This window comes from Mytilus trossulus, chromosome 6 (assembly GCF_036588685.1).
Source record: "Mytilus trossulus isolate FHL-02 chromosome 6, PNRI_Mtr1.1.1.hap1, whole genome shotgun sequence".
Lineage (NCBI taxonomy): Eukaryota > Metazoa > Mollusca > Bivalvia > Mytilida > Mytilidae > Mytilus > Mytilus trossulus.
In genome coordinates, this window is record NC_086378.1 from 65,187,603 (window position 1) to 65,201,692 (window position 14,090).

At 30.5% G+C, this 14,090-nt stretch overlaps 2 protein-coding genes across 2 annotated transcripts; both read right to left on the reverse strand.

Moving 5' to 3' along the window:
- Positions 1-839: 839 nt before the first annotated feature.
- Positions 840-4,438, reverse strand: LOC134722910 (low affinity immunoglobulin epsilon Fc receptor-like). The gene is made up of 3 exons (XM_063586544.1): positions 4,390-4,438; positions 2,411-2,587; positions 840-1,069 (listed from the first exon to the last, which is right to left on the reverse strand). Exons 1-3 carry the CDS (start codon positions 4,436-4,438, stop codon positions 846-848), a joined length of 450 nt encoding a protein of 149 aa, XP_063442614.1. The 3' UTR covers positions 840-845.
- Positions 4,439-10,425: 5,987 nt separating this feature from the next.
- Positions 10,426-13,111, reverse strand: LOC134722911 (C-type lectin domain family 4 member A-like). Its single transcript, XM_063586546.1, has 3 exons — positions 12,892-13,111; positions 11,124-11,300; positions 10,426-10,655 (listed from the first exon to the last, which is right to left on the reverse strand). Exons 1-3 carry the CDS (start codon positions 13,109-13,111, stop codon positions 10,426-10,428), a joined length of 627 nt encoding a protein of 208 aa, XP_063442616.1.
- Between the last annotated feature and the right edge of the window lie 979 nt (positions 13,112-14,090).

Genomic DNA, 14,090 nt, shown 5'->3' on the forward strand with positions numbered 1-14,090 from the left:
AATAAAATGTGTTTAGCACATGTTCTTGCAATTTCTGCAGAAAGTTCCATTTAAATCAGTTCCAAGTTCTTAATTTCAAAGAAGTTTTTCTGCTTAGAAATATAAATTATATAGGAAACTGCATTGTAAGTGCTTTCCAGGTCTAACATTTTTTGTAGGTTTTTAGGCAATTTATATCAAAGGTTTATTATACTAACAATAAAAGTTTGAAACTCTGTGCTGCTGTTGTATATATTTCAAGGTCTTGGACATGTTCATTTTTTTTTAAAGTTTATCTCTTGGAAAATTAAATTTTATTTGGAAATATTGTAAGTGCTCTTTATGCTAACAATACTTCATGTCAAATTTTTATAAGAAATCAATCATAGCTTTAAATCAGTAATGTCTAGGATGAGTTGAAATATCAGTACTGAACAACTATTTTACATGAATTAGTACATGTATGTCCTTTGAAATATAATTTAAATAGAAAATTGCATTGTAGACACATCCACACCTACATTTCTTGAAATTCATTACTGAGGTTTATATTGTCAAGGTCTTGGACATGTCCTATATTCAGCGCTTTTCAAATACTTTTACAATTACTTTGAAAATTGTATTCAGGGTGCACTCACACCTATATTTCTTGTAGGATATTTATGAAAAAAAGAACACACAAAGATAATATTGGATTTATTTTTTTCTCTTGGACAATTAAGATATATATGCTTCCACATGGGACTTTATTACAATGTTTTTGTACGATATTATTCTTTTTAGTCTCTCACTTATCGAAGCAAAATATAAATTATGTAGCAAGTACATACACACAAAATGCATGTTATGTAGTAGGTCCATACACACTAATATTCACACACAAATGAACAGCTCTGTGAATATGCACATGAGGCGTCCATCCACATGTCACCAAGTGATGTTGCTTTGATGACAATACATCCCTGATTACCAGATTCTGGTTGTCCAGGGTACCAGTTGAAATATGTCATACTGGTGCCATCTTCTAATTCCCAACTCCCATCTAGTTGCTCTTCTCCTGCTATACAAACCCTTATATTGGGTCTGTCAGCTGGAAATTCGTTAATGTGAAAATATGTACAATGATAACAATTCAAAGCTTAGCTTGAGAAAATAAGACAATTGAATGTAGCAATAGAGAAAAATAGATGCAATAACATAATTTATCTCTATTTTAAAATGTTCAATCTAAATATATTAGGCAATGTTCACAGAAAACCATTTTGGTTTCATTGTTTCATTGCTTTTGCATGATGGGTGCAACCTGTGGAGCAGGATCTGTTTACTCATCAGGAGCACATGGTATCATCCACAGTGTCTGTGTCAGTCATTCTTATGTTTTCAAGTTGTGTTTTGTGTTCTTATTTATCTTTTTGTTGTTTACCATATCAGTGACAGTTTGTTTTCAACTAAATTTATGTATTTGAATGTCCCTGTGTTTTTGTATGTGTTAGTCTTTCCAAACTGTTTTGCACAGCATGCCTATGAATGTTATTTTGAAAATGTGTTATGTATTTATAATAACCAGATACATAGTTGTAACAATATGTGTAACTATTGATTGATTTAAGCTAAGCTAGGTTGTTAATTTTATATGATATTTTTCATATATATTGATAATACTGTCTAAAGTAATACTCATGCCTTATTTCAAGAAAAGATTTCTAGAATCAACCTTTTTCTGCAAATTGTTTTTAAAAAAAATTGTCTGTAAACTCTTGAGTCAGAAATCTGTGAAAACGAACAATTTGACAGACCTGCTTTTCAATAAAAAAATCCCACTCAATCAAGTCACATTTTTAATTTCCTCCTGTCATCATTGATAGGTCGCTGTTACTACAATTTGGCATAACATTTGAAAGTCTCAAATCTGGTTGTAATTTGTATTGATTGTTAAAAGCTTGATAGAATTCTTGTTTCCCTTTTCTTGAAGTTTACCATATGTTAGATCTGGTAGACATAACGGTCTAGCCTTGTTTTTTGGGGGGTAGAGATAGCATTCATGCAATTAAAGTACTCAGGAACTGGCTTGATGCAGATTATTGTTCGTTTCTGTGTGTTTGTTACATTTTAGTGTTGTGTTTCTGTTGTGTCGTATTTCATCTCTTATATTTGATGTGTTTCCCTCAATTTAAGTTTGTAACCCGGATTAATTTTTTCTCAATCGATTCTGACATGAATTTCGAACAGCGGTATACTACTGTTGCCTTTATCAACACTCCTTTTGAGAGAAAATAAACATAGTCATGATAGTTGGTGGGAGTGAACATGTTTACATCCTATGCATATACATGAATGCAATGCTGACTGTCATTGCTTACAATCACTTTGTTAAGTAAATTCACTAACATTATAGCAAGGAGGATTTTTTACGCAGAGTACTTATGCTCACCTAGAAATTCTTTAAAGTAATTGTTCATCTCATTTGAGGTAACAGCAGCTAGTTCTCCACCCCTTGATGAGCAGAATGTTTTGATCTGTATGAAATCTATTGGATCACTTTCATGTATGCTGTAGCAAAATTGAAGTTGCCTATAGTAGATATGTTCTGCAGGACAGGTGACTGTTGCTGTAAATGTCATGAACAAATTGATTTAATGCTGTAACTGCAAGGTTAAGTTGTCTTATGCAAACAATGTAAAACATATGTTTCTATCAAAGGACCAAGGATTGAATTTGCCAAAATATGACATTGAATAATTATTATAACACACTTCAGACCCCGAAATCAGCACATGTTTAAGCTGTTTTAGACAATAGTTATCAAAGATACCAGGATTATAAAATTAGACAAAATACGCCAAGGTGCATACTAAATCCTTAAACAATAAAAGAAAGTAAAACATAATCTGGATATTGGTCAATATGTAGTCATGTATAAAAATCCAAAAGAAAACTAAAAAAATAAATAATTATAAGAAGATGTGCCCATGAGACAACGAGGTCAAAGTACGGTCTTCAACAAGTCTACACTACAGGGATAAATGCTAGTTAAAATTATGTATACTGCTATTAAGTTGAAGACTAGTCGTATTATATCTCTTGAAGCACTAGACTAAGTAAGATATACAGTCCACAAAGTCATCACAACAAAAGAAATGTATAAGAAAAATGATGCTTAGTATATATACAGGAGATACTGTATTAATTATGTTATATTTTTTTCTGAATGAATATACAAATGCTTACCACTTGTTGCCACAAAATATTTCCAAACCACGCCTGTTCCACTCGGGGGTTTATTTGAATAAAAACGCTTAGAATGCAAAACACACTCTCCTGTATCTGAGTTGTAAAAGAAAGAAACACAAGGATCGTTATTATTGCAATTCATTGTACATTCATTACGTGAAAGTACAAGAGCATTTTCCAATGAAGCTGAATATTCAAAAAATCCATTTAAGTCTGATACCAGTACGGCTTTTAATATGTTTGTTCTTTGAATTGTCAAAGAAACACCTTTTAAAGAGGCTAACAAAACAAATTGAAGAATTGCTAAAGTTTCCATATTACCAATTCAATTCAATTAAAATATTAACTGTTAACAATAAGTTTGCTACAAATTATATAAATGCAAACACACACACAATGCATTTCACAAACAAAACCATAGTCTAAGGAAAACATCCAATAAGATATATAAAAGTAATAAGATTTAAATTTCCGTCCGCAATACATATTTAAAAGAAGTTACCAACTGTAACTTAATGGGTATGAGGGTCTGGAATGGAATTCAGTATAAAACAGAGCATAGTATTTACAACAACAAAAAAATGAAAAATGAGGATTAAAACGTGTAAAGAATAGCTGTGAAAAAAATAACAGAATATTATAAAGTAACAAAATATTGATTACAGAAATAATGAATAAATAATACAGAATATAGAAATACTATATATACTAAAATTTCTTGATATTATAAAAATGTCCGAGCAATTTAAAGTGTCACACAAATAAATTACCCCATCCAGACCCACTATTATCGGAATTCTAACAGAAACTCAATACTCACTTTAGAAATGTATGTTCTGAAACCGTGATGTAAACAATAAAAAAAAACATAATTAACTACCATCAATCATTTTGCCTTTGTCACATGTTTGTAAAAAAAATCAGTTGCCAAGTTACTTCAATTAAACTATATTTTAGTTATGACAATGTATTTTTTTGGCATCAATACATGATGTTTGAATAATTTCTTCTCGTTTAAAAAAACAAAAACCGTTGGTTTACTTGTTTGAATGGTTGTACACTAATCATTTTTTGTGCCCTTTATAGCTTGTTGTTCGCTTTGAGTCAAGGCTCCGTGTTGAAGGTCGTACTTTGACCGGTAATAGTTTACACATTATGACTAAGATAGAGGTCTCATACCATAACTGTTTTTTTCTATTGAAACCCATCCGTAATCTGAGTGACGCATATTCCATAACAATAATCAATTATAGGGTAAGGGAAGACATCAAAAGTTCAATGAAGGATAAAAAACTTAATTCACATAGTTTTTTCACTGACCCCACACCCCCTCTTAACTTAATTTGGGAAAAATTGATTGACCAATAGGGATATATGAAAAATCGACTTAAGATTAACAAAACTTGCAGCAATGTTGACCCCCACCCCCAAACTATTTGATTTAAGTTTTTTTTATCCTACATCGATCATTTCATTTCGTCCCTAAGTAATTGAAGAATTAAAATATCGAAATAGTTTACTGCTACATGTTCTTTAGAGAGAGAAAAAAAACACAGTTGTATATCAAACTATTGATCATTAGACTAAATATTGAAGTTTACCTGAAATTGTGACTTATCGTTTTAATTACCAAATTGTAATGAATATCATTAATTGATGAAACTATATGTTTTACAGGGGGTAGAGATAGCATTCATGCAATTAAAGTACTCAGGAACTGGCTTGATGCAGATTATTGTTCGTTTCTGTGTGTTTGTTACATTTTAGTGTTGTGTTTCTGTTGTGTCGTAGTTCATCTCTTATATTTGATGTGTTTCCCTCAATTTAAGTTTGTAACCCGGATTCATTTTTTCTCAATCGATTCATGAATTTCGAACAGCAGTATACTACTGTTGCCTTTATCAAGACTACTTTTGAGAGAAAATAAACATGGTCATGATAGGTTGGGTGAGTGAACATTTTTACATCCTATACATTATGACTATTAAAGCTAGAGGTCTCATACCATAACTTATACCATAACTGTTTTTTTCTATTGAAACCCATCCGTAAAATGAGAGACGCATATTCCATAACAATAATCAATTATAGGGTAAGGGAAGACATCAAAAGTTCAATGAAGGATAAAAAAAACTTATTTCACATAGTTTTTTCACTGACCCCACCCCCCCCCTCTTAACTTAATTTGGGAAAAATTGATTGACCAATAGGGATATATGTAAAATCGACTTAAGATTAACAAAACTTGCAGCAATGTTGACCCCCCCACCCCCAAACTATTTGATTTAAGTTTTTTGTATCCTACATTGATCATTTGATGTCGTCCCTAAGAAAGCGAAGAATTCAAATATCGAAATAGTTTACTGCTACATGTCCTTTAGAGAGAGAAAAAAACACAGTTGTATATCAAACTATTGATCATTAGACTAAATATTGAAGTTTAACTGAAATTGAGACTTATCGTGTTAATTACCAAATTGTAATGAATATCATTCATTGATGAAACTATATGTTTTAAATGAATGGTTAATATTTTAACATATAACACAAGAAATCCATTTCCCTTACGACAACTATCATGTATTGCACTCGCTCAATGATAATTGTTTATCATTTTTCTCTCTCACTTTTAACAGACACACTTTCTTTTTTTGCTAGATCAATTTATTGCTATTTTACAAAAGTTTTTTTTTTATATTACACTTATTTTATACAGGTAAATGCTTATAATGCAGTTATTCTTTGCAACGATATTTGAATGGTTAAACAGAAAATCAGAATAGTATAAAATAAGATAAACAATATGCTTTACAGTGGTACTATATCTACCAATAACTATATGTGAACCTGCAAGACTAACTCAGTTTCCATCCCAGTACATGTAGAGAAAAAGCTCCCAAAAATACTAGTCTGTCAAAAAAGAATAAGAAGATGTGGTATGATTGCTATGAGACAAACCTCGGCACTTGACCAAATGAGACCGACATTAACAACTATAGGTCATCGTACGGCCTTCAACAATGAGCAATATCATGTCAGATAGTCAGTTATAAAACGACCCGAAATTAGAAATGTAAAACATTTCAAACGAGGAAACTGACGTCATGATATATGCACAAAATAATGAACGAAAAACAAATATGTCAAACAGCAGCAAAAAGTAAGATTACAAAAATACTGAGTGGCTAAATAAAAAGCTCAAACACATCAAACGAATGGACACTAACTGTCATAATGCTGACTTGATACAGGCATTTTCTTATGAAGAAAAATGTTGATTAAACCTGGTTTAATAGATAGCTAAACCTCGCACTTGTATGACAGTCGCATTAAAACTCTCATTTTTATGACATTATATTGTCAACAATGCGTGAACAAAACAAACAGCCATAATAGGTATAAATGTCAAAAATAGGGGTACAGCAGTCAACATTGTGTTATCTGAATCACTATAAAAACAAACAGATAATATATTAATACCATTGACTGTATAAATATGTACAAAGATACATCACAGGAAAATGAGAATTATTATATAAACACAAACTTAAAGAATATCACGAAAAATAATGAAAATGATACCTAATATATTGTATGTGTCCGAAGCAATTTCCTGGATGAATATTCATGATAAACGATCAAAGCAAAATATTTGGAACACGTAAAGTCAAGGATGTATAAGACCCGAAACTTATGTAAATCTATACAATAAAAAACACCAACAATAATAGCCATATGCATTTAGTGATATCAAAAGGCGACTAAATGCATGCCATGTTTTGCTTTAATTAAGTCGAAACAAAGGGATCTTGACTTGTTGTCTTATGTTATAATTGCAGGAAGAGAAATCCTGTCATTCTTTGTGAAATAGTATCTCCATGCCGCCCCTGAAGCACTTGGTACCGGATACGACGATGATCAAGTCGGAATGTTTATTATGCATTATCCACTATTTCGAGTCCACGTGGTAGAAAACAGCGCCGCAATCTCTCAATTTTGCTTTAAAAACCACAGTCCCATCTGTCAAACATTGTCACAGAAAGTGTTTAAAAAAACATGAGAATCCCCCAGAATACTTTGAAAGTTAAACTTAAGTTTTCCATAGTTAACCCATAGTTGATGGCTATTCAAATGAATAGAAATTACTACTAGGTATACTATATAAACGTCAATGTATACATTTGAGCAATATAATCCGTCATTAAGCTTTGTTTGTTTTTCAAAAGTTTATCGATATACATGAAGATACATTCAAAGACTTTTGAAAGACCAAATATTAACAGAAAACACATTGACAACAGATGTATGTATTGATAAAGGTTCATAAAGGAATTTGAATTAAAACAGGAGGCAGAAATATCTATATATTTATTATTTAATAGAAACTTTAATGAGTCGTAATGCTTTTATAAGCATATCTATAAGTTTTTCTGAAAAAGATGTTGAACACATTTATTTGTATTATCAAAATCTGATTATGAAATGTTAATTAAACGCAAATAGCAATTGCTTAATATATCGGTATTCAATTCTGAGTAGACTGAATCTCAACTACAATTCATCAGATAGCATTGCAAATACAGTTACACGGGTATTATTTCGATTCGGTGAGACACAATGTTAATGTTCTGTTTGTTTACTGATTGGTTTACCATTCTGATAGAACTAAGTCGTTTATAGTTAAAATGTATCGTCTTGAATATGCAAAAGTTAATTGAAGTAGAAAAAAAAGAGCTAGTTCTTTCTATTTTTTCTGTGTTGACATGACATTTTCTATCCTGAATATCCCCCGAGGATGAATTCACATTTATATATCATCGTCCTTTATTTTGTATATATATCGAGGATCTTATCTGTTTCAAAATATGTTCAAATTACACAGTATTTCAGTTGCATGTGTACACTATTGAGATTACGCACGGCCTAATATGACAGATGACAGTATCGGTAACATTTTACATTTCCCAAATACTTTTCATCAAACGCATTGTTGGTAAAGAAAATTGGTAATTGTCTGTATAGTATGTAGGACTACACGAATATCAAGCGTTCTGGAGATATTATAACGAAAAAGGGGTTTTAAACGACGGTAAAAAAACAACACCCAGAAGCGTAATGTGAAGTATTTATATAGAACGGGTGTTCGTAACGTCACAGTTTTGATCCTGTATTTACAGTTTCATGAAAATTTCCATATCGACTATTTTTGCCTGATTAAATCAACTATGTAATAAATATGATAAAACAGATACCTTCATGTGCTACTTTTTGAGTTAAAAGAGGTCGAAATTTTGTGAATTTGCTCAAAATTCGGATTTGTGAAATTTTGTATATTTGCTCAAAATTCGGATTTGTGGCCGTATTTTCCCTTTCGAAAGAAAGACATAATTTTTTGTTTTAAAAGATAAACATAAAATGGTTTTTTATTAGATAATTTGTAATTGCTTTTTTTTTTATTAGTATCCAAAAACATTATGCATTTCTTTTATTAAGAAATAACTTATATGTATCAAATGGTCATGAATTGAGAACAAAACGTCATATTTTGCGGTAGATTTATCAAAATTAAAAAAATTGCACTATTTACAGTCTTAAAAAAATTTGGTCCACATAACCTCCCTGCAAAATGAAACAAAATTTTGTTTTTAAAAATAGGGGTCCGTGCACTCGTTTGCATATTAAATCAGTTTGAATGATAAAAATCAGTCGAAAAATGCTTTTTTTTCGTTATGTCACAATTTGATGTCGCAAAAATAACATTTCACGTTAGCAACGTCATTACCTCCCCTGTAACTGTATCGTATGCCCTTAATTTATTTCATGTATTTTTGAACAAAAGATTTTGAAATTGTGCTATTACTACATCAACAAAATGTACGTAATGTAATTCTATTTTACAAGTAACAAAACAATTATTTACTAAATAAAAACAGAACATTAAATAGAAAAATAGTATGTAGTTGGATGTTGAAATAAGTTAAATAAAAATAAATTCAAAAGATACAGAATTATCTTTAAATTTTATTCATTTGTTAATTTTTCTTCTCATTATGAAATATGAACAATTCTGCGTCTGTTGCTTTTTATTCTATAACACTCCGACAAGAAACATCCCAAATATACTCATGCATTGGACAAAAGAAATGTTACATAGAAAAAAACCCGGAATATAAATAAATTAACTAATCGAAAAAATTCAAATATAGAAAAATATTCAACGAGTGACCTACCGACTGTAACAACACATTAATTTACGAATGCGCGTAATTACCAGTGTTGTTCGTCCACGAGAAACGTAGTCAGATTTTGATCATGCCTATGGTGTCCGTGAATGAAAAGTCAACATTTAGTCAAAGAAAGTCTCGACCTGTTTGTCAAAACGTTTATTTGCAATTACCAAGACCAAAAAGATACATATTCAATGTTTATTTCACAAATAATACAAGATACTAGTACTAGTATATAGTCTTTAGTCAAAGATTCTAGGTGCGGAAGCTGAAAACCTGGTTCAACTCATCATTTTCTCCGAAAAAATGTCATTACTAAGTCAGGAATGTGGTCGCTTTTTTTCTACTTTTTCCTTTGATTGATAGGGTCTTATTTTGTCAGTTCATATGGACGTCCCTTTTTTGAAATTGCCTTGAAGCTCGGTAATTTTGTTATACTTTTTTTCTAATACGTACCCAAGTGTTACGTTGGCTTTGTGTTCAAAAATTTTATTAGTAAAACTTGTAATGGTCAGTCTTTTTATCAGATTTTTTATAAAGTTGTATCATGAGGTTTTTTCAGCATCATAGTTTTTACCGATGATGTACATTCAATGGTCACATCTAAACATGCAAACGTATACATATGTTCGTGTTGAATAGAAGTTTTGATAAACATGTCTGTGTCATTTTGGTCTCTTGTGGACAGTTGTCTCATTGGCATTCATACCACATCTTCTTTTATATATGTATCAAACACACATCTTTAGCATAATTTTGAGTTTCAAACATTATATTTTTATGATTGTGTTTAACTCTGATTGTATAGTTATCCTACATATACACCATATACGTAAATTTTAGTACATACACATACCATTATGAAAAAGTCAAAAAAAATCTAAACAATATTGTTACGAACCATTTAGTGCGTTCAATCTAAAGCTTATTGCACCCATTTTTCCAATCTTATTTGATATATCATATGACAAGAACAAGTATCTCTCAATTAGTATTCACAAACAAATGAACAGCTATAAAGGAAAGACGTAAGACAGTTACGATCCATCCACATATCCCCAAGTGATGTAGCTTTTATAACAATACAACGCTGAGTCGCAGATTCTGGTTGTCCAGGGTACCAGTTAAAATATGACATAGCGGTGCCGTCTTCTAATTTCCAACTCCCGTCTGGTTGCTCATTGCCTGCTATACATATTCTGACATGGGGTCTATCAGCTGAAAAAGTAATTTATGTGAAACATTAGACAGTTTTAATCATAGCTAATTCTGTAAACAAAGAAACTGTAAACCAATTTAAATCACTCATGCTAAAATTGAAAATCTCGAGAGGAAAGTGTATAATATATTATATTGGCTGTCTAAGATCAGAACAAAACAATCTTATTATAGGATAAAAAAAAATTTAAAGTTTTACTGTATGTATAAAACGCGCAATTAACTATATATATATTTTTTAACGATAAACGTTGAACGTTAATTTTCTCTTAAAGCGTAAACCACTTCTTACAACATGTTTAAATAGTAAGGGTGATTATAACATATTTGGTTTAAAACTAAACACTGCCGCATATAGTCTCTCTATTGACCAATTCCAAAACTCATTACAGAATTGGTGATAATGTGTATCTGATTGGTTGTGATAACTTTCACTTAATGTTCATCTGAAAAAAAATATATTTTTACCTAAAATATTCGTGAAATAATCTTGCATTTCTTGAGAAGTCACAGCAGCAAGCTTTCCGCCTCTCGCAGCACAGAAGTTATTTGTGTCATTAAATTTCATGGAATTCATTTCATGCACACTGTAGCAAAACTGAAGTGGTCTGTAGTAATTGTTTTCTGGAGAACAGTTGCCTGTAACTAGAAACAATCAGGTTACTTAAAAGAACTCAGAAATATGTTTTTGAAACAACACTTGCTCTAAAAGTCACATTAATTTTAAATATAGTTCTTATACACTGTAGAAAGGACGTAGAAGTATGTCTTCCATAGATTTTGGCTTTTGGCAGAGGGATTCATATTGAGGCTATGCCTAATCTATGTACATAGTCATCCCTGGTATGAAAGGAATAGTTTAAATGAAGTGCATTGTTATAACAATTTCCACTCCATAAATGTATCCATCCACGACTGTTACCTTAATCATGTTAAACAATTAAATGAAATATTAATTTTCTAAAACACAAGTTATTTGGGTACTAAATAAAAAGTAGGGTAATGAAGTATTATGCCAAAAATAGAAACCCTACAGGAGAAACATGTTTTAAGTTATTAGGTATCAGCTTTGATGTTAATCTTGATAGAATTGTAAAAAACAATTATGATGAAAAAATTGTGCAAATCAGATGTGTACCTGAACAATGGTCAAAACGAAATCTTACTGTTATCGGTAGAATTACTGTAGTAAAGACATTGATATTGCCTATTTCAAAACACTTGTGTATATCCTTACCAAATCCAAGTGATGACATTTTTTTTTTTATCTAACTTATGTACAATTTTATATGGAGTTCACTAATTGATAGAATAAAGAGAGATGTTCTACAAAATGATATTGAAGATGGCGGACTCAAAATGATAAATTTTAGTGCATTTATTTTAGCACTGAAGTGTACATATTTTAAACATTCAACAAATGACAGAATGTTTTATGTCAAAAGTTCATGTAGAACTTGATAATTTTATGGTTGTGGAAGTGTTTAAATACACAAATTACAACTAAATATCATAAAGAAATTTAAGCAAGATGTCCTGAAAGCATGGTAACTTCTCAGAGAAAAAGATGATTATTACAGTTAGGAAAAATTTCTTGTTAGTCCAATCTGGCTTAACAATAATATAAAAGTAGCAAATAAACCTATTTATTTTTTATAAAGATTGGTTTGGAAATGGTATAAGATTTATAAATGATATTGTAAATGAAGATCATGGAAGTTTTTTTCTCTCTTAAAAAAATAGAAGAAATGTATCAGATAAATGTAAATACTACATGAAATTTTATAGTATTATATCTGCCGTACATGAATCATTAAAATCATTTGTGGGGAAAAATCACAAATTAGATTTACCTTTAATTCCATCTGCTATTCAAAAGTAACTTGTTTTAAAAAAGTTCAAAAGGATCAAAGGATATGTATATTGTTTTGAATAAAAATAGAAGTGTTCCCACAAGTCAGTTTAGATGGACCGACATTTTGTTGCTTTACTCTATAAAATAAAAAAGACCCCACATTTATCAGGATTTCAAGAATGTATCAGAACAGATACTAGTGGAAAGATATATGATAAAAAATCCCAAAAAAAATAATAGCCAAATCAATCTAATATTAATGTCATGATGGTCATAATGTTATCAAATATCGATCAAATCTCACTTTTCTGTTGTAAAGAGTCCATAGAAGGAAATGCGTCATTTTGTCTCATGTTGTATGTGCAAGAAGAGTAGTCTTACCATCTGTTGTGAGATAATATCTCCATGTAGCTCCCGAACCACTTGGTACCGGAAACGATGATGAGTCGAACTGTTTATTATGCATTACGCACTCTTTCGAGTCCACGTTGTAGAAAACAGAAAGACACTCTTCTTTAGCTTCGCAGTCTCTAATGCATCGAATTTTGTTGTCAGCAAGAGTTATTCCAACAGCACCAGATTTTTCAAACAGTTCATTCATCTCAAATTTCAATTTTGCTTTAAAAACAACAATCCCGTCTATCAAAAGAAGAATTTTGAAAAACATTAAAATTCTAAAAAATGCTATAAAAGTTTTTTTGAGGCTTTCCATAATGTACGTAGACTTGGTGGTAATTCAAATCTCTAGAAATGCACCAATATGAAGACTTCACAAACGTCTCTTTATAAGTAAGAGCAATTTAATCTGTCATGTAGCTTTCTTTGCTTTAAAAATGTTTATGGATATACATGTTGCTAAAGATAAAGACTTTTGAAACAAACATAGTGTATTATGTTACATATCAAAATTTAAATAGAAAATCATTCAAATCAAATATTTGTATAAATAAAGGTTCAAACTAGAATTTTATCTAAAACAAATAGCAGAGGTACTTATTAAAATTAAATTTGATATTTAACAACAATTATTATTAGTCGTTTTTATTACCATTATATCTAAAAGCTTTGCTGAAAGATACATTCAAACATATATTTGTATTATCAACATCTCATTATAGAATATGAATTACACGCAAATATCAATTGATTAGTAAAACAATATTTAAGTCTAACTAGACTTTATCTCAATTACATTAAATCAAAAAGAAAATCAAATACAGTTACGAGAGTTTTATTTGTTTCGCAGGGACACAATGGAAATGTTCTGATTGTACTTACTGATTGTTTCCCCGTTCCAATACAACCTAAAATAGTGATTTATAGTTATATTGTATCGTCATGAACATGTATAACTTGATATGGGTCACACGACTTAAATTACTAGTTCTATCTATTAGTGAAGTGGTGACAAGACCTATTGCATCCTTAATATCCCCCGAGGATTATTTCAAAATAAGTGTATACATCTCCGTCCTTTATTTTGTATGTATCGAGATTCTACCATTACAGCTGAAGATTTATTACCACCACTATTTAGTAAAACAAAATAATAATTGGTATTATTGAGTGTAAGTGTGTCT